This window comes from Carcharhinus amblyrhynchos, chromosome 35, assembly GCF_965287045.1.
Source record: "Carcharhinus amblyrhynchos chromosome 35, sCarAmb.v2.hapA, whole genome shotgun sequence".
NCBI classification, from domain to species: Eukaryota; Metazoa; Chordata; class Chondrichthyes; order Carcharhiniformes; family Carcharhinidae; genus Carcharhinus; species Carcharhinus amblyrhynchos.
This window is the reverse complement of record NC_137358.1, coordinates 15,562,068-15,580,018: the sequence shown is the minus strand read 5'-3', so window position 1 is coordinate 15,580,018 and position 17,951 is coordinate 15,562,068. Positions and strand designations below refer to the sequence as shown.

Genomic DNA, 17,951 nt, shown 5'->3' with positions numbered 1-17,951 from the left:
GATGCAGTTTGCATTAATATAACACCTTTAATATTGCTGAAATATGAAATAATAATAGTGCCATTAACATGGAAAAATAAGTTACAAGTTAATTCACAGAAAGACAGAACAGACATTCAGCTCCTGTAGCTGAATTGAGAGATACTCAGAGTTGACTTCGGAAAGGGTTTCTATAAAAAAAACAAAATAAGGGGCTTAGGGCAGGGAGGATTATACAGTTACATGTATAGTAAGAGAAACAGGCTATTCCACCCACAGTCCTAGGCTAATGTTTATTCTTCACATCATACCATGTCAGTATATCTTTCCATGCCCATCTCCATCAGACGTTTATCGAGTTTCCCTTTCAATGTATCTATACTATTTACCTCAAATGGTGACGAGTTCAAATTCCAAATGCTCTCGAGTAAAAGGAATCGACTTAGTTCCTTATTGCATTCATCAGTGACCATCATTTATGACTTTAATTTTGGTCTCCCTCATTATATATGGCTCTATCTTTTCGATGCTAACGCAATAATCCTCAGGACTTTACGAGGTCACCCCTCAGCCTCCCCTTTTCTAGGGGAGGGGTCTGGCAACTGTTCAGTCTTTCCTGATAAGTTCTCAGCTCTTAAATCTGGTCTTTGCTCTTTTGCATCTCCTCTGGTCCCTCTACATCCTTTTCCTGACATGGAAAGTGGAACTGTGCACCAACTGTGATCTAACCAAGGTTCAATAGGTACAAGGGCTAGCAAAGTTTGCAGAAGCAGGGTGACAACTTAAAACATAGAGCATGATTTCCAATTCAATGCTTTCAGGCACGTGAAACCAGAGAAGCAAGGAGAGATAGAGAGAAGAGCAAGCAACAAAATAATTGGTTAATACAGGTCAACATTGTGATGAGATAGGGAATAGAACTTCACATATCAAATATATTGGAGAGGTATTGTACAAATGCCAAGGAATGGGAAACAAATGTTCAATGCATTTCACAAACAATAAGAGTTTCAGGGCGTTTCCAGTCTGAATACATCAAAAATAACCCTTGCGCTCAATTCTGGTCACCCTGAATCTTAGTTAGAAATAAATGACTCCCACTGCCAATCCCACTACAAGCCACTATAATAAATTACTAAAATATAAACAGCAAGCAGTGAACATTTAAAATCACATATTACTGCAGCTGAAAAATTGAAAGCTTGAGTCATTGCATTTTTGTTAAATGTATTCAATGGTTCATTATTGAAAGGGAGTACTGTGTGCAGTTTTGGTCGCTGCACTTATGCAAGGATATTTTGGCCTTGGAGGGAGTGCAGAGGAGGTTTACTAGGCTGATACCAGAGTTGAGGGGGTTGAACTATGAGGAGAGGCTGAATAAGCTAGGCTCGTACTCGTTAGAGTTTAGAAGAATGAGGGGAGATCTCATTGAGACAGTATAAGATGATGAATGGGATGGATAGGATAGAGGTGGAGAGGCTCTTCCTGCTCAGAAAGGACAGTAGGACTAGAGGGCACAGCCTCAAGATGGGGCGGGCGGGGGGTCAGTTTAGAACGGAGTTGAGGAGGAACTTCTTCACTCAAAGCGTGGTGAATCTCTGGCATTCTCTGCCCGTTGAAGTGGTGGAGGCTGCCTCGCTAAATATATTTAAGACGCGGGTTGATAGGTTTTTGATAGGCAAGGGGATTATGGGTTATGGGGAGAAGGTGGGAAAGTGGAACTGAGCCACGACAGGTCAGCCATGATCATATTGAATGGCGGGGCAGGCTCGAAGGGCTAGATGGCCTACTCCTGCTCCTATTTCTTATGTTCTTATGGGATCAAATTAAGAGCTAGCGCAGGGCTCAAAGTTGTTGGTTATCGAAATGCAGAGGGGCTAAATGGCCTTGCCGAAGTTAGTTAAAGTTTATTTATTAGTGTTGCAAGTACCTTACATTAACACTGCAATGAAATTACTGTAAAAATCCTCTAGTCGCCACATTCTAGCACCTGTTCAGGTACACTGAAGGAGAATAATTTAGCATGGACAATGCACCGAACAAGTGTGCCTTTCAGACTGTGGGAAGCAACCACAGCACCCGGAGGAAACTCACGTAGACACAGGGAGAACGTGCAGACTCCACACAGGTAGTGACCCAAGCCGGGAATCAAACTCAGGTCTCTGGTACTGTGAGGCAGCACTGCTAACCACTGTGCCACCCAGTTACTTCACATCGGTCCTCTTTTTGAAAGGGTGACAGCAAATGATATACGCCGACTGGTCAGTTTTCACTCGTCAGCCTTTGCTGGCATGAATCAGGGTGGCATTTCAAGTTACCATGCTGCCCTGAACTCATCCTATAAAACACCTCAGCAAAGTTAGTTCTGCACATGTGCTTTTCAATCAGTAGCTTCCATATTCCAAATGCAGCAAGATTCAGACACACAGCAGTTAAAGTTACAAGTGAGCACTTTGTGAAGAGTTCTCAGTCTAGCTCTGTGTTACTCTTCCTGGCTGAATGCATTGGTTCTGATCACTGAGCTGTCACTGTATGGTCTAATGTCTGGTCCTATCTCTGCTTTCAGTGCTTCATGGAGTCATGGTTCAGGAATGTCTTAGAACAAATTTCTAATCTCAGCAGGGCGTCAGTTCTGCTTCAGATATTTGCTCAAACAAGCAGTGTATTCATCATTTCATTGTCGCCTCAGGAGAGACAACGCCTGGGACTCTACTCTCAAGATGTGGAGATGCTGGCATTGGACTGGGGTAAACACAGTAAGAAGCCTTACAACACCAGGTTAAAGTCCAACAGGTTTATTTGGTAACAAATGCCACTAGTTTTCGGAGCACTGCTCCTTCGTCAGGTGAGTGGGAGTTCTTTTCACAAACATTTCTGCTTGTGCTACTAAATAAACCTGCTGGACTTTAACCTGGTGTTGTAAGACTACTTACTGTCTCTAATCTCAAAGCAGGACGAGGAGAGAAATTGAGCTTGTCATGATCATTTGTTTCTACTCAATTATTTAAGTGCATTCAGGGACCAGCCAGTTATTGAATTCATTCTTGAAGAAACTTGCTGGTGTATAAATAACAAACAAGACATGGAGCAAATTGCATCATTGTTTTAGGAAATATTTAAAACCTGTCACCTGTTTTTAGTCACCCCAATACAATCAGGATTAGCAATTAAGACATTGAAGCCTGACCTGCATAAAGCCAGTCAAGTTTAATTTTACTTATCAATTTTTACTACCAAAATTGGTATGAATCTCATACCATACCTCATCATCCCAGCAAACTGCATGCACCAGAATTTATACGCAAGGATATTATACTGTTGTGTACATGTTAATTATACCGTTAAGAATAAGGGTAAACAAACGGAGGATATTAAATGATGAATCTTGAGCATATATAAACCGAGACCCCCAGGAATGACATTTTGATTTAATTAGTTAAGTTTCCTTTTGACGTTATATTGCAGTTACATTTGTCATTTTTGTTTAACTCGATTGTTGTTTCTCTGAAAATATAAAAAAGGGATTTCCCCTTTAAGGGATGGTCCATTGGTTAATTAGGTTATTTGTTTTAGTTTGCTCAAAAGAAAGTAAAAAGGGATTTCTGAGACCAGTAGCCACAACAGGGGCCAATATATCACCAGCCCCTGTAATGTCATTTTATCATAGATACATAGAATCCTACAGTGCTGGAGGCCGCCATTCAGCCCACTGACCCTGCACTGACCACAATCCCACCCAGGCCCTATCCCCACAACCCCATTTACCCTAGCTAGTCCCCCTGGCACTAAGAGGCAATTTAGCTTGGCCAATCCACCTAACCCACACATCTTTGGACATTTAATACTTTTCTGTACCATGCCCTTTACAGGGCTATTAATTAGTTAACTTATTTATTAGTTCTTTGTTTAGTCAGTGTACTCAAAGATGTTTCCTGGGACAATGAATTGATTGGGAGTCATGAGGTAGAGATATGTAATGCTGCATTCTGTGGCTAAACCTTTCAAAAAAAAAATCATTAGTGTCTTGCTTAATAAATTATCATCTGGCTTAGATCCATTGGACAACTGTGCGTTAGGTAACATGCACGAACAAATTTGAGATACATTTTCTAGTTACTTTTGATGTCATCATCAGCCATGGCTCAGTGGCGGCAGTGACCTCAAAACTCTGCAGTTCAAACTCCATTTCAAAGATTTCAGTTCATAATTATACAAGATGGGTAGCACAGTGGTTGGTACTGCTGTCACAGTGTCAGGGACCTGGGTTCAATTCTGGCCTCAAGTGTCTGTGTAGTTTTCAAATTCATTACATGACCCCTTCACCCTATATAGATATTTATATATTTTTTAAAGATTTATACAGATTTGTAAGGATGACACAAGTTACAAAATCTCAAAGTACACAGTCCAATAAAACAATAGGTGACCTATGGCAGGACACACCACATTCTGAAATCAAATGACCGATGCCACCCAAAACAATTTCAAAAGGATGTCTTAACAACTCCCCAGATACCTGTCACACTTTGAGCCAACTGGTCTCACTGGACTCCAACACAAAGATTTTGATCTCTATTCTCAAAAATCCTGGGTTTGGAATCTATGCTTTCTCTCCGACGATCCATCCTCCAGGGTTTCGCCCTCTTCTTCCAATATTCCAGTCTCTGGATTGCCATGTGCACTCAAACTTTGCCTTCCACACACAACTTGGGAATTCAGTCATAACCAATAGAACAACACTGCTTCAAAGGCTCTCAGTGAGGAGTTACAGACCTTCAACTATTTCCTTGGATCTCTGGCTGCTAACAGATCTATTTTGAATCTGCTTCCTGCAGTTTTCTCACCTTAAACTTGGAGCCTTTCTTTGCTCCTCACTCTTCACTGAATAGGATCTGTTCCAGATTCTTCTTTCTATTCCTTGATTTAGCTGGTATCTTGGGACTTTTTCCTATCCTGTCCTCATTTTTGGAAACTTCCTGTTTAGTTTGGGATTTGCTCTGAGTCCCTTTTCACACCCTGCCTGTTCTGGCAGATTCTTCCAACTGAACTAAAACTGCTTTTGTTTCGTCAGCATCTCTGTGGGTTTCTCTCTCTGGACCCCTGATTTAAGTAATAGAATGTTTTTTTTTTGAAAAACTGTTGGAAACTGCTTTAAGGGTTGTAAAACACAAATTAAAAATTCAGACCTGCTGTCTCCTCTCGAAAATAAAACTAGACTCAGGACTTATCTTCTTAACCCACAAATAAAGAATATAAAGTAAACTTAATACTAGATCTTGTTCCAAGCATCCACAAATACAACTTATTTAAACTATCATCTCTAATCCATAACAAGAATAAAGAAGCTCCTTTTACCCTCACAGGTCAATTTAAGTAATACCATGGCACTATTTTGAAGACAGCAAGGACATTGAGGCATTGAACCATTATTTCTCTTCGGTGTTCACGCAGGACGATATGAATGTAGCTGAGGAGGTCACTGGGGTGAAGGGGTGTAAAACAGAAAGTATTGCAGTTGATACAGAGGATGTGTTGGATATTCTAGAAGGGTTGAAAATAGATAAGTCCCCTGGTCCAGACGGGATTTACCCTAGGATTCTATGGGAGGCAAGAGAGGTGATTGCAGAGCCACTGGCTCTGATCTTCAGGTCGTCGTTGGTCTCTGGTATAGTACCGGAAGATTGGAGGACAGCGAATGTTGTCCCATTGTTTAAGAAGGGGAACAGAGACTTCCCTGGGAATTATAGACCAGTGAGTCTTACTTCTGTAGTGGGCAAGGTTTTAGAAAGAATTATTAGGGATAGGATTTATAGTTATTTGGAGAGTAATGAATTGATTAGAGATAGTCAGCATGGTTTTGTAGCGGAAAGGTCGTGCCTTACTAACCTTATTGAGTTCTTTGGGAAGGTGACCAAAGAGGTGGATAGGGGTAAGGCAGTAGACGTGGTATATATGGATTTTAGTAAGGCGTTTGATAAGGTTCACCATGGTATGCTTCTGCAGAAAATGCAGATGTATGGGATTGGTGGTAATTTAGGTACTTGGATCAGGAATTGGTTAGCGGATAGGAGACAGAGGGTGGTGGTTGATGGTAATTATTCATCATGGAGTTCGGTTACGAGTGGTGTGCCTCAGGGATCTGTTTTGGGGCCACTGCTGTTTGTAATCTTTATTAATGATCTGGATGAGGGTATAGTTGGGTGGATTAGTAAGTTTGCTGATGACACCAAAGTCGGAGGTGTGGTAGATTGTGAGGAAGGGTGTCGAAGTTTGCAGGGTGACTTGGACAGGTTGCAGAGCTGGGCCGCGAGGTGGCGGATGGAGTTTAATGCGGAGAAGTGTGAGGTAATCCATTTCGGCAGGAATAACAGATGTGTTGAGTATAGGGCTAATGGGAGGACTTTGAATAGAGTGGAGGAGCAGAGGGATCTAGGTGTATGTGTGCATAGATCCCTGAAAGTTGGGAATCAAGTAGATAAGGTTGTTAAGAAGGCGTACGGTGTCTTGGCGTTTATTGGTAGGGGGATTGAATTTAGGAGTCGCAGCGTCATGTTGCAACTGTACACAACTCTGGTGCGGCCGCACTTGGAGTACTGTGTGCAGTTCTGGTCCCCACATTACAGGAAGGATGTGGAGGCTTTGGAGAGGGTGCAGAGGAGGTTTACCAGGATGTTGCCTGGTATGCAGGGGAGGTCCTATGAGGAGAGACTGAGGGATTTGGGGTTGTTTTCACTGGAAAGAAGGCGGCTAAGAGGGGATCTTATAGAAACATATAAGATGATTAGAGGTTTAGATAGGGTGGATGGTGATAGCCTGTTTCCTCGGATAGAGAAAGCTAGCACGAGGGGGCATGGCTTTAAATTAAGGGGGGGGTAGTTATAGGACGGATGTCAGGGGCAGGTTCTTTACCCAGAGGGTGGTGAGGGACTGGAATGCCCTGCCTGCTGCAGTTGTAAATGCGCCTAGTTTGGGGGCATTTAAGAGATTGGTGGATAGGTTTATGGACGAAAAGGGATTGGTTTAGATTAGTGGGTCAATGTTTTTTTAAAAATAAGACTGGTCGGCGCAACATTGTGGGCCGAAGGGCCTGTTCCGCGCTGTAATATTCTATGTTCTACGTTCTATGACTCTCACAACACCTGGTTAAAGTCCAACAGGTTTATTTGGTAGCACAAGCCACTAGCTTTTGTAGGTCTGCTCCTTCATCAGTTAAGTGGGAATTCTGTTCATAAACAAGGCATATAAAGACAAACTCAATTTACAAAATAATGATGGAATGAGAGTCTTTACAGGTAATCAAGTCTTAAAAAGGTACAGACAACCTGAATGGAGAGGGGGTTAGGCATAGGTTAAAGAGATGTGTACTGTCTCCAGCCAGGACAGTTAGTGAGATTTTGCAAGCCCATGCAAGTCATTGGGGTTACAGATAGTGTGACATGAACCCAAGATTCCGGTTCAGGCTGTCCTCACGTGCGCGGAACTTGGCTATCAGTCTCTGCTTAGCAACTCTGCGTTGTCATGTGTCGTGAAGGCTGCCTTGGAGAACGCTTACCCGAAGATCAGAGGCCGGCTGAAGTGTTTCTCAACAGGAATGATAAAACAGAGTTGTGAGCAGAGACTGACAGCCAAGTTCCACACGAGGATGGCCTCAACTGGGATCTTGGGTTCATGTCACACCATCTGTAACCCCTACGACTTGCCAAATCTCATTAAGTGTCCTGGCTGGAGACAATACATATCTCTAACCTGTGCTTAATCCTCTCTCCACTCACATTGTCTGTACCTTTAAGAACATAAGAAATAGGAGCAGGAGTAGGCCAACTAGCCCTTCGAGCCTGCAGACATGAATACAAGACTTGTATTCCAACCATTACTTTGTAAATTGAGTTTGTGCCCTGTTTGTGAACAGAGCTCCCACTCGCCTGATGAAGGGGCAGCACTCCAAAAGCTAGTGGCTTGTATTACCAAATAAACCAGTTGGACTTTAACCTGGTGTTGAGACTTCTTACTTTGTTTAGCCCAGTGGAATGCTGGCATCTCCACATCATGACTATTTTGAAGGGCAGGGGAGGTCGCTCCAATGCACTTGCCAATAGTTATCCCTCAATCAACATTATTGAAAAAAAATCAACCTTGTGGTCATTATCACACAAGGCGTTGGTGAGGCACTGCTCTCTACTAATAGGTGGCTGTACTTGCTTCTTTACAACAGTGACTACATTTTAAAAGTACTTCACTGGGAGTAAAGCACTTTCAGAAAGCCCAAAGTCATGAAAATGTGCTATATAAAAGAACTAAAGGACAAAATGCAGGAACAGGCCTTACAGCCCACCAAACTTGTGCCAACACATGACCATTTCTAAACTAAAGACCTTTTGCCTCTACATGGTCCATAATCTCTATTCTCTGCCTATTCATTAATCTGCCAAAATGTCTCTTAAACATTGCAATAGATCTGTTTTTAACCGCCTCTGGCACTTCTACCCTCGATGTAAAAGACCTGCCTCTCATCTCCTTTAAACTTTCCACCCTCTAGTAATTGACATTTCTACCCTGGGAATTCTGGTTTTCTTTTACTGTGTTTCGAAATTCCTCAGGGATGTGTGTAGTGCTCCTTAAGCCTCCTGTTGGCTAGCCTCTGTGTTCTCAAATAATGGATATTCCTGGCTCACAATTTTGTCATCCATTAACCTGGATTATACTTCAAACTGGAGCAGAGGTTCTGCACCTTTTAAATCACAATCTGTCTCTTTGTTAAAATCACCCTGCTGGGGTAATCTTCTGTTGGAATGCCATGGCTCATTGTGGTCTCATGAAAACTAAGATACACCAGCCACACAATTTCTGAAATTGAGAACACCATTCTAAAAGTGCTGATTTTTTCCCCCCTCAATTGCTATTTAACCAGACAAATGCTTACATGTCAAACTGTCAGCATTTTCTTGGTAATATTTTTTGATGATCATTATCATGAGATTGAACCTTGCTGTGTTGTCTTGAACCTTCCCCAGAATACCGCAGAACAAATTTTCTGGGCTGCTTCAATAGATCCTGGAGACTCTAATTCTTGGGAGACTCCAGGGCAATTCTAGAAGACTATCAGCCCCTTTGTTTACATGCAAAGTGACTCCTGCACAACAATGACAGTGAAGATTTGTATTTTGTTACTGAATGGATTTTTTTTCTGTTCCTATTCACCACTTACTAAAACTTTGAATATTGATTAAGAGTGAAATAAAATGGATGAATGATCTGCTGAACATTCAAATTATTTTCTTTCACATGAAACAGCTATAATGTAAAGCAGCAAGACTCCTGTAGAATAAACCAACTTGTTTGTTCCCCTAAAATGGTTGCAAAACACAATGGTCCAAAGGGAAATGCAATAAAAACAAACAAGGAAAAAACAACATTGCCAAGCCTGACTTATAGTTAAAGTAATTGTCAGCTTCCTCAAATGGTTCAGTAGGTAGATTGGGTCCAAGGGAATTAAGGTGGCCTAAAGTGACAGGCTTGTGTTTAAAAAAAGGTTCACCACCAGATCAAAGCAACAATGCAATATCTGCAGCGAGCAGGTCTTAAATGCTGTTTGCCTTAGCATATTAATAGAACTTGGACGATTGATGGATGCGGTTCTTCCTACTTGGCTCTAGAAAATCCTGTAAACTGATGTCCTCATAAGAATCAAGCTAAATCTACTGCCGACTTACATTGGTAAAATGCAAATTTTTAGCTAAACTCCAGCACTGTCTCCAGTACACACTCTGGGTCTATCCACATCCTTACCCGTGTTCAAATTTTCTGGACCTGTTAAGTGTGGCACATTCTGTTATAATGGAAATTTTTCAGTGACAGAGTTTGGAAACTTACCATGTGGATGGATTTCCAAGTTTGCCAAACACCTAGCTGAGGAAAAAAAAATCATTGCTCAACTGAAAACAGACAAAGCACTAATGAGGCACAGAGGCCAGGTAAAGTTCCAATTTAATGCTGGTTCCGGGCTGAGTTAATCAACTTCAATTGATGTACCACAGTAACTACTGAACAAATAAAACAAATTAGAAGACAGACCAAGATGGATTGAAAGTTGGTTTGTCAATGGATGCATAATTTGCCTCAATTAACATACACAATACTAAGACACAGATGCAGAGCCCAGCATTTATAGAGCAGGCAAACTCGAGGTAAAATCTGAAAGTGGTGTCACAGTCAACACAGAAGCACGAGTGGTTTAAGTCCAGTGTTTAATTTAAATGTCATTAATTTCATTTATTACTTGTTTTAACTATTTACTCAGAGTAACTAATTAATTGAAAACCAGGCTAAATCCATCTTAATCTAGACTGCAAGTAACTCTTAGTTCTAGAAATAAATTACAAGCTACTCAATAAATGATTAGTCAGGACTGCAGTATGTAAGAGCTTGTGGGCTTGAATGACCACACCAGGGAGACACTCAAGGGTCACTGAACTGAAGCACGAGCTAGAGAGACTCTTGACAAGTGACCAAGGGGGAGAAATTTCTGGACATTTACTCCAGAACGTGGCCACACCTCAGAAGAAAGCACAACTGCATAAAGGTGCACGTCAAATTGCCAGTCAGCAAGATAAGGGGAAAACTTGGGGAAGCAAAGGAGGAGGTCTTGCAGACTTGTCCTATGCAATAGATACAATGTATTTAGTAGCGAGGATGATAACAAGGATGGCAGAAGAAACAATGGCCAAAGTGCAACAGATGATAGCCCAGTGGGTGGAGGTGCAGGAAGTGGGTTATGAGAAAAGTAGATTTTTAAAAAATTATTCCTTCATGGAATGTGGGTGGCACTGGCTAGGTCAGCATTTATTGCCCACCTCTAATACCCTTCAGGAGATGGTGGTCAGCCATCTTCTTAAATCGCTACAGTCCATGTGGCATAGGTACACTCACAATGTATCTGTTAAGGGGGGAGTTCCAGGAATTTGACCCAGCAACAGTGAGAGACCAGCAATATATTTCCAAGTGAGGACGGTGAGTGATTTAGAGGGGATCTTGCAGGTTGTAGTCTTTCCATGTATCTGCTGCCCTTGTCCCTCTAGATGGCAGCGGTTTGGAAGGTACGTTGGAGAGAATGAATCATGAGAAATTCAACAATTAGAAGGATAGATAGCATCTTCTGCAGTTGTGACCGAAGGATGCAGTGGTTACTTGGTGCCAGGGTAAAAGGGTATCTTCGAAATACTGGAGAGGAACTTGGTAAAAACTGTTATAGTGGTCCAAATCAGGAACAACGGCATAGGGAAGAACACGGAAGAATTCCTGCTGAGGAAATATCAGAAGCTAGAGCTAAATTTTTAAAAAAGGATCTCAGATTTAGTTAAATCAGGATTTAAACCACGTTCTAATTGTAACTGGAATAGGGACAAAAACAGATCAGAAAGCATTGCAGAAGGTAAGCTCCACCTCAAATGGAATGAGCCTAGAGTTCCAGCAGAAAAAAAGACCCAAGTACCAGAATTTGGAATGAACATTAAACCAGTAAGATAGACAGGTGGGGGGAGCAAGGTTTGGGTGAAGAATCTGAGGCAAAATAGCATAAGCTTGAAAATACAACACACAGGACATGAAAGTGAAGGTCAGGCCAAGAAAAGGAATATGGACAATACAAACGGAAGTAGAATAGAGTTAAAAAAAAGGAACAATCGATTAAATTGCAGATACAGCAATGCACACAGGATCTGAAACAAAATGGAAGACTGGAGGCAATGATTGGTAGTAAGGATCCATGCTAGGGATAATGGGCATTGGCTACATAAAAAGCTAAGATCAGGAGTTATATCCTGCAGGACACAATGTATCCAGAAAAGATAGGAAAGAAACTAGTGATAGTTATTTTGAAGTAAAATATTTTATAGGTAAAAATGGGCCTGTGTGACCACTGGGTGTGTCCAATCACTTTACAGCCAATTATTTTTTGAAGTGTGATCATTACTGTAATAGAGGAAATGCAGCAGTCAATTTTCACACAGCAAGATTGCACAAACAGCTATGCGATCTATGATTAAAGTTTATTTATTAGTATCACAAATAGGTTTACATTAACACTGCAATGAAGTCACTGTGAAAATCCCCTAGTCACCACACTTCGGCGCCTATTTGGTACACGGAAGAAGAATTTAGCGTGGCCAATGCATCTAACTAGCACGTCTTTCAGACTGTGGAAGGAAACCGATGCATGTGGACATGGGGAGAATGTGCAGCCTCCACACAGACAGTGACCCAAGTAGGAATAAAACCCAGGTCCCTGGCGCTGACAGGCAGAAGTGCTAACCGCTGTGTTACTGTGCATAGTAATGTTATCACTGGACTAGTGATCCAGGTGAATGCTCTTGAGAGCCAGTTTGAACCCCTCAGTAGATGGTGAAATCTAAATCTAATAAATATCTGTAATTTAAAGTCAAATCTACTGATGACCATGAAACCATTGTTGATTGTGTTAAAAGCCTAGCTGGTTCACTAATGTCCTTTATAGAAGAAAATCCACCATCCTTACCTGGTCCGGCCTATATGTGATTACAGTCTCTTAAAATGTCCCATGAAATGGCCCAGCAAGCACAATTAGGGAATGAGCAATAAATGCTGGCTCAGGCAGTGACACAAACATCCAATAAATAAATAATATGTGGCGAATAATGTAGATGTGTTTCAGAGGAAGAGCTCATGAAGGAATAAGGAATGGAAGAACTGGAAACAGAAAATGCAAGAGTGCATGGTAGAGACATGAATATTAATTAACGATAACATAATGGCAGTGGAAAAAAGGGCCACAACTAACATTAAGATAGAAATGGAATTCATCCAAAGGGGAGATAAATGATAAGGAATCAATCATTCTATGGGGATGTACTACAGACTGCCGAATAGTGGAAAGGATGTTAAGGGAGAAATCTGTCAGCAAATCTATAAAATGAATAAATGACAATAATAATTGTGGGTGATTCCAACTATGCTTAAGTAAACTGGCAAAAAGGGACTGAAAAGGGAAATAGTAATGGCATTGTTACAGCACGTACAGGACTTTACTCAATACGTGTGCAGCCTAGGAGAGGAATCAGTGTTGAATCTAGAAACAGGAAATGAACCAGAGCATTTCTGAGAAGAGAAGAGAAGTAAGCATTTGGAGCATAATGAGGAAGACAGAATCATATAAGAAAGATAAAGATCAAAGTAACTGATTTTAAAAAGTCTATTTTAATGGGGAAGATGGAACCAGAGAAAACAAACTGAAATAGATATATAGCAACAGTTCAGTTCAGTTCAATGGATGATAGTGGTACTTTCAGACACCCAGGGTCATGCTCAAGTTCGAATCCTACCACAGCAGATAGTGAAATTTGATTCCAATAAAAATCTGGAATTAAAAGTCTAATGATGACCATTGTTGGTTGTTGCAAAAGAACTTATCTGGTTCACTAATGCCCTTTAGGGAAGGAAATCTGCCAACCTTACCTGGTCTGGCCTACATGTGACTCCAGATCCACAGCAATGTGGTTGACTTTTAAATGCCCTTTGAAGCAAACCAATCAGGGATGGGCAATAAATGCTGGCAACACCCACATCCAATTAAGTTTTAAAAATACAGTAAAGGAGAAATAAGGCAATAATTAAATATTATTGATGAATGGAGATGTAAAAAGAAAGAAACAAACAAACATCAAATACATATATAACAAAAGAGAATTAGGGGTTAGGAAAGAAATCAGTTTTTCTTCCAAATTATGCTTTCAAATTAACTGTAAAAAAAAGTAAAATATTTCAGTCAAGTGCAACAAAAGGGAAAGCAGGATAGGAATAAGACTGCTTTGCTATACACAATAAAATCACAGGTAATGACAGCAAAAATCACAGGAATATTAATTAATTTGACTCAGTACTTACATAGGAGTACAACCAAGTGGACATTAGAAAATGCCAATGAAAACATCAAGATAGAAATGGAGAAGATAACTGATAAAAGTTACACTCAAAAAAGATAAAACCCCCTGTCCGGACATGGATTGCATCTGCACATATTGAAAGCAGCTAAATTCATGGAACTGCAGATCAGTTAACTTAATGCAATGACAGAAAAGATTCTAAAAAGTTTAATAAAAAACAGCAAAACATAAAAATCAAAAACATAATAGTAGTGAGAACAGATTTCAAAATGTAAGGTCAAGCTTAACCAATCTTATTGAATTTTTGAAATAACACAAAGTTCAACCAGCATGCAGAACAGGTGTGTAAATGTTAAATATAGTGAATTTTGGTAGGAGGAACAAAATCACTTACTTCCGAGAATGACAAAGGAAAGGGAACTGATTCACAAATCAGTTAAAAGTAGCAATGCAAAAGCCATAAAAATGCAATAAAGCAGTGGGGTTCATTGCTTTGAAGAACAGAAATCAAAAGGAGATGACAAGTTCAACATATGTAGAACCTTGGTTTAAACACACTTTAAAGTGTGAATATTCTAGTCTGGGTGAAAAAAACCTTGGAAAAGCAGCCAGCATAATCAAAGACCCCACAAACACCAGGCATACTCTCTTCCACCTTGTTGCATCAGGAAAAGGATGCAAAAGTCTGAGGACATATACCAACCGACTCAAGAATAGCTTCTTTCCTGTGCATCAGACTTTTGAACGGACCTACCATATATTAAGTTGATCTTTCTCTTCACCAATCTGTAGCTGCGCACTATATTCTGCGCCTTATCCTTTCCTTCTCCCCTACTGTACTCCATGAACGATGTGTTTTGTCTATATAGCGCCCAAGAAACAATACTTTTCACTGCATCTCAATACATGTGACAATAATAAATCAAAAAATAACAGCGCAATTGTCAGAAAGTAGAATTCATAACCGTCAAGAAGCACTGAACAGCATGGGACTATTTTCTCTCAAAGATGATGGAGTGGTGACTTTTTAAAATTTCTTTCATGGAATGTGGACACAGCTGGCTAGGCCAGTATTTGTTGTCCATCCCCAGCTGCCCTGAAGAAGGTGCTGGTGCGATGCCTTCTTGAACTGCTGTAATCATTTGGCTTCGGTGCACCTACACTGCTGTTAGGAAGGGTATTCCAGGATTTTGATCTAGTGACAGTGAAGGAACAGTCATATAGTTCCAAATCAGGATGGTGCTTGATGTGTGTGGGGGGGGGGGGGGGGGGGGGGGGGGACTTGAAGGTGGTGGTGTTACCGGATAACACTTACAATTATGGAAGAATCTGATAGATTGGGTGGCAAATTGTTGTTCCACTTGAGAAGCACAAAGCTAGAGCCCATAAATAAAATAGCCCCTAATGAATCCGATGAGGAACTCAGGAGAAATTTCTTCACCCAGGGCATGCAACCCACTACTGCATGGCAGTTGAGGTGAATAGATCTGATGCACTCAAAGGCAAGTAAACTTATGAGGGAGAAAGGAATCAAAATAGTTCCAGCACAGGAGACCATTCAGCCCACGATGTCCATGTTGGTTCTCTGCAGGAGCAATTCAGTTAGCTATATTCCTTTGCCTTTTCCCTTATAGCCTTGCAGATCTTTTCCCTTCAGACAACTATTGAATCCCTTTGAAAGCCACGATTGAATCATCTTCCACTACACTCTCAGGCAATGCATTCCAGATCCTAACCACTTGCTGCATAAAAATAGTTTCATGGTTCTTCTGTCATTAACACGGAATCTGAGCATTGGCTTTCAATCCTTTTATCAATAGCTACCCCTTTGCCCCACCTACTCTGCCCAGACACTATGATTTTGAATAGCTATTTCAAATGCCCTTTCAACTTTCTCCTCTCTAAGAGGAGAACAGTCCCAACTTTACCAATCTATCCACTGCCTCTATTTGACACAGACAAACATGTCTGTGGCTGCTGGGGGTCGATCATCGCAGTTCCAAAACATCACTGCAGGAGTTCCTCAGGCCCCACCATCTTCAGCTACTTCAATGACCTTCCATCTATCACAAGATCAGGAGTGGGGATGTTAACTGATGATTGCACAATGTTCAGCACCATTCGCAATGACGACTCAGATACTGAAGCAGTCCACATCCAAATACACCAAGACCTGCAGACAATATCCAGGCTTGGGCTGACAAGTAGCATTCATACCACACAAGTGGCAGGAATGACTATCCACAACAAGAGAAAAAGCTAACCGTCACCCCTTGACATTCAAATAAGTCAGTTATAAGAGCAGGTCAGTGGCTGGGAACCCAATGGCAAGTAATTCATCTCCTCAGTCCACAAAGCTGGTCCACCATCTACAAGGCACAAGTCAGTAGTGCGAAGGCATACACTCCCCTTGCCTGATAGGATGCAGCTCGAATAACACTCGAAGCTTGACACCATCCAGAACAAAGATGCCCAACTAATTGGCAGCCCAGCAACAAACATTCACTCTCTCCACCATAGACACACAATGGCAGCAGTGTGTACCACCTACAAGATGCACTGCAAGAACACACCAATGCTCCTTAAACAGCATCTCCTAAACCCACAAGCTCTATCATCTAGAATGGCAAGGGCAGCAGGTGCACGAGAGCACCATTACCTGGAGGTTCCCCTCCAAGTCACTCACCACCCTGACTGGAAGCATTTTACTGTTGCTGGGTCAAAATCCTTCCCTCACTAACAGCAATGTGGATGTACCTATATGGACGGCAATGGTTCAAGAAGGCAAGAGTGGCATGGACGGCGTGGTGGCACAGTGGTTAGTCCTGCTGCCTCTCAGCACCAATGACCCGAGCTTGATTCCAGTCACTGTCTATAAGGAGTTTGCACATTCTCTCCATGTCTTCCATGGGTTTCCTCTGGATGCTCCAGTTCCCTCCCACAGTCCAAAGATGTGCAGGTTAGGCTGATTGGCCAGGTAAATTAGCTGTGGTGTCAGGGGGACTAGTAGGGCAAATATGAGAGCTTACGGGAATAGGGCCTGGGTGGGATTGTGGTCAGTGTAGACACAATGGGCCGAATAGCCTCCTTCTGCACTGTCGGGATTCTACAATCGTCATCTTCTTAAGGGCAATTAAATAAGTGCTGGCAATAAGTGCCAGCCTAGCCAGCAATGCCCACATTATAAGAATTATAAAACCAAGGATCCAATATATTGATCACAAATTTGTCCTGCCACCTTCAACATTTTGTGCACATGCATCCCGACACCTGTCTGTTTCTGCACTGCCTTCCTACTAAATTGTCACTTCTCTGCATTAAATTTCATCTGCCTCATTTCTGCCCATTCCACCAGCTTGTTTATGTCCTCTTCAAGTCTACCGTTACCCTCCTAGCAGATCACAATACTTCCAAGTTATGCGTCACTTGGAAATTTTGAAATTGTTCCCTGTACATCCAAAGTTAGGCCATTACGATAAATTGAGAAAAAAAAAGTCTTCCCACAAAGTTTATTTTATTATTGTCACAAGTAGGCTTACATCAACACTACAACAAAGTTACTGTGAAAATCCCCGAGTTACCACACTCAGATACACTGAAGGAGAATTTAGCACGGTCAATGCACATCTTTCAGACTAAATCCTGGGATTCTCTCAACTTACCAGTGGTCGTTGTGTTTAAAAGGGCAATATTATTGCTGCAAGAGATTCTGGCATCATGTTCTACATCCTAATCACTATGCAAGGAATATTTTACCAATCTCCTTCATAAAGAAGAACAGCACAATCTTATAAGCACCACTAGGCTGTAACTTTAAGGATGCCTGCTGTATCATAACTAAGTCATTATATTACTCACCCTTCCTCTGTCTCATTGATGATATCACATATCTCCATGTTGAGGCCCCAATCCTCTGCTTGCAATGAGCCATCTGTTGCATGTTCTATTGAAAAAGAATAACACATTAGGAAGTATCTTAAAGTGATTAAAACATTACTGAGGCAAAACAATGGCACGATGGTTAGCACTGCTGCCTCACGGTGCCAGGGACCCAGGTTC

The 17,951-nt window shown here is 41.4% G+C and overlaps 1 protein-coding gene across 3 annotated transcripts in view; it reads right to left on the bottom strand.

Annotated features, from left to right (window-relative positions):
* LOC145361753 (TOM1-like protein 2) overlaps positions 1-17,951 on the bottom strand; it is a 90,236-nt gene that overhangs the window by 54,804 nt on the left and 17,481 nt on the right. For all 3 annotated transcript variants that reach the window (XM_080217687.1, XM_080217690.1, XM_080217688.1), the window contains exon 2: positions 17,751-17,835. In XM_080217687.1, the coding sequence (XP_080073813.1) occupies positions 17,751-17,835 (85 nt within the window). The remainder of the gene's footprint in view (positions 1-17,750; positions 17,836-17,951) is intronic.